Below are 2,749 nucleotides of genomic sequence, written 5' to 3'. Positions count from 1 at the left end.
AACTCCTGAGCTCAAACAATCCGCCCGCCTCGGCCTCCCAGAGAGCTAGGATTACAGGCGTGAGCCACCGTGCCCGGCCTCAAATCTTTAGCACTACCTTACAAATAACTACATATATAGTAGTGTTCATAATACCACTGAGAGACTGTAAGCTACACATGTATCAATGATTTAGATTTTGTTGATGCTTTCTATGTATTATTTCATAACATTTATCATTCATATTATTTGTATATTTTTATGAACAAAAAATAGAAACTTCCAAGGTTTATTAACAAATATATATAAATGCATGGAAGTATTTTCTGCAAATACAGCAAGACGTAAAGCTTATTTACTTTAGCAATATGTACATTATACTTTGTATTGTTTTGGTTCAAAGATGAAATAACTAGGTTCCTAGATTTTTGCTATAAACACTGTGAAGCAAAGTACAGTATGTTTTTATAGATCTTGAATCCATGCCCAATACATTTATGGGCTCACAGTCCAATAGAAAAACATTGCTATTCACTGGGGAATAATATTTAATGGCAAAAAAAAAAAGAAAAGAAAAACAATCAGGTATTGAGAGAATGGGGAAGAAAAGAAGAATAAACAAAAAGATGATAAACAAAATATAAAAGGTCTATTGAGAAATTGGAAAAAATATATTTAGAATATAAATATAGTTTATATATTTGTAGTAAAAAACTTATTTAATTTACTGAAAAAAAATTCTCTAAAACTGATGTAATCAACATCACATGTTAAATATATTAAATGACATGTACAATAAAGCTATACATCTTATTTCGCTATGTTTGAAAACTGATTTATTTGCCTTCCAATCAGAAAGAAGTCTAAACTGGTCATATCTATTAAAATGACTTATTCAGGGAAATTTACTGCCGAAATTCAAACACTAATTCTATACCTCAACAATTTTTAATGTGATAGAGTCTCAATCCCAGGAGTTCTTTAAGAAAAGAACTATTTTATTGTCAAAAGTTCAGGTACACATGAACCAGAAAGCAGTGGCTGAGTCAAATCATCTCTATAATTTGATAAAACTAAAGCTACAAAGCAATGGTAATATCACCAAAGAAAGAACCTAGCATGAAAATATTATCTAAATGGTTGGGTTTCAAAGACACTTTGAATTCTGGATATCTTAACTTGAGGAATCCCAATAATACATTAAATTCCTTGGATCCTCATTTAAAGTGAGAAACTCATTTCTAAGCATATGTGCACAAGTACCTTAGCCTCTTCATGCCTGCTTGTCTGTCCCACAGTCAGAGAAGGGAGGATATTTGGTTAGGCATATGTTTACAAGTAAAGACAGAAAAATTCCAACTTTAAAACCAAATATTTTCCTTGTTTAATTCTGGTATCTTATTGGTCCATATGCTGCCTCCTCCTCACAGTATGGTATCAAAATCTCCTAGATTCTGACTTTCTTTTAAAGTATAATGATAACATCAAGGAGACAGGATTGAAGAGTAGAAATACTATATGAGAAAGCAGAGCAAAACAGATGATGATCTGAACGCACACTGACATACTTGCTGAAGACATTAGGTGCTCCATAAATGCTTGTTCAAATGCTGTTTGGCAACATTTGTTGTGGAAAATTCATCTCTTTCTCCAATTTAAGACTCCTCATGAGTTAATCACAACCAGTTCAGTATAATATAACAGAAAACATCTGGTGGCACTTTTAAATGCTTAAGGACAGCATTTCACAAACTATGCCTGCCCCTACACCCACTGCAGCAGGGGAAAATAAGGTTAATGAGAGAAGCAGACATGAATATCAGGAGAGTCCTGAACTTACCATTTGTTTACATAGATTTGGTCTTGCCTGAGGCCAGCCCCACTCCTAGATTTTCTACAGAATGCCCACACATTCCTTTTTTCTTTTTGGCTTACGCTAGATGGATTTCAGTTTCTGTAATTTGCACCTAATAGAATACTACTATAGAGTGCCTGTTCAGTGCAAAAGATCTTGTTTCTGAATCCACAATATTCATATGTATATCAGAGTCCCATCAATGTCCTTTCATGGTAATTGACAAGGTAACTGTGTCAGGAAAAGAAACAGTAAGATTGAGAAATAACCACAATCCCTCTTATAGACTCAAAATATATTAAAAAGCTTCTGAGAAGTTATTCAGTAAAGCAACTTCTTTAACTCAGTTGACCTCACATTTACAAATTGTATTTGTGATGGAATCTTTTTAATGACTTCTTATGTCCTTTAGAACTACTAACTGGTGGACCACAGTTTGGGAAGTGCTAGTTGGAAACACGACCATGCTCCCTTAGATCCAGCATCTGAAAAAATATAAAAACGAGCATTCCTACCTGCTTCCTAATATATTAAAAATTTTAAATATACCAGAAGATCACAAAACTCATTTTTGAATGTAAAAGTAGTTTACATTCTAGATTGAAACTAACTTACCTGCATTGAAATAAGAATGAAATCAATTAGGCTCCCAATTCCACAAAACCCTACAGTGCAAAACTTTAACAAACCTAGAAAAGAAGGTAAAGTTATTTAGAATCTGTAAAGTCTTATAAATATTAACAAACTTTTCTATTTTCCAGAAAACCATTATATGTACCACAAATTCTTTATATCTAGAATATAAAAGTAACACTTTAAAAAATCCAATCTTCACCTGAAAACATGAGATAAGTTGAAATGAACCCTCTATATAGAAAAGCCCCCAAATAATTTATTAATTCACTTAACAAACAA

The 2,749-nt window shown here is 32.6% G+C and overlaps 1 protein-coding gene across 1 annotated transcript in view; it reads right to left on the bottom strand.

Annotated features, from left to right (window-relative positions):
• The window catches only part of TM2D1 (TM2 domain containing 1), a 50,935-nt gene that overhangs the window by 8,882 nt on the left and 39,304 nt on the right, over positions 1-2,749 (bottom strand). Inside the window, exon 5 of the mRNA XM_012639356.1 lies at positions 2,450-2,523. Within this exon, the coding sequence (XP_012494810.1) occupies positions 2,450-2,523 (74 nt within the window). The remainder of the gene's footprint in view (positions 1-2,449; positions 2,524-2,749) is intronic.

The sequence above is a fragment of the Propithecus coquereli genome, unplaced genomic scaffold (assembly GCF_000956105.1).
Source record: "Propithecus coquereli isolate 6110/MARCELLA unplaced genomic scaffold, Pcoq_1.0 Scaffold14, whole genome shotgun sequence".
Taxonomy (NCBI): Eukaryota; Metazoa; Chordata; class Mammalia; order Primates; family Indriidae; genus Propithecus; species Propithecus coquereli.
This window is presented reverse-complemented; position numbering and strand designations above follow the sequence as displayed.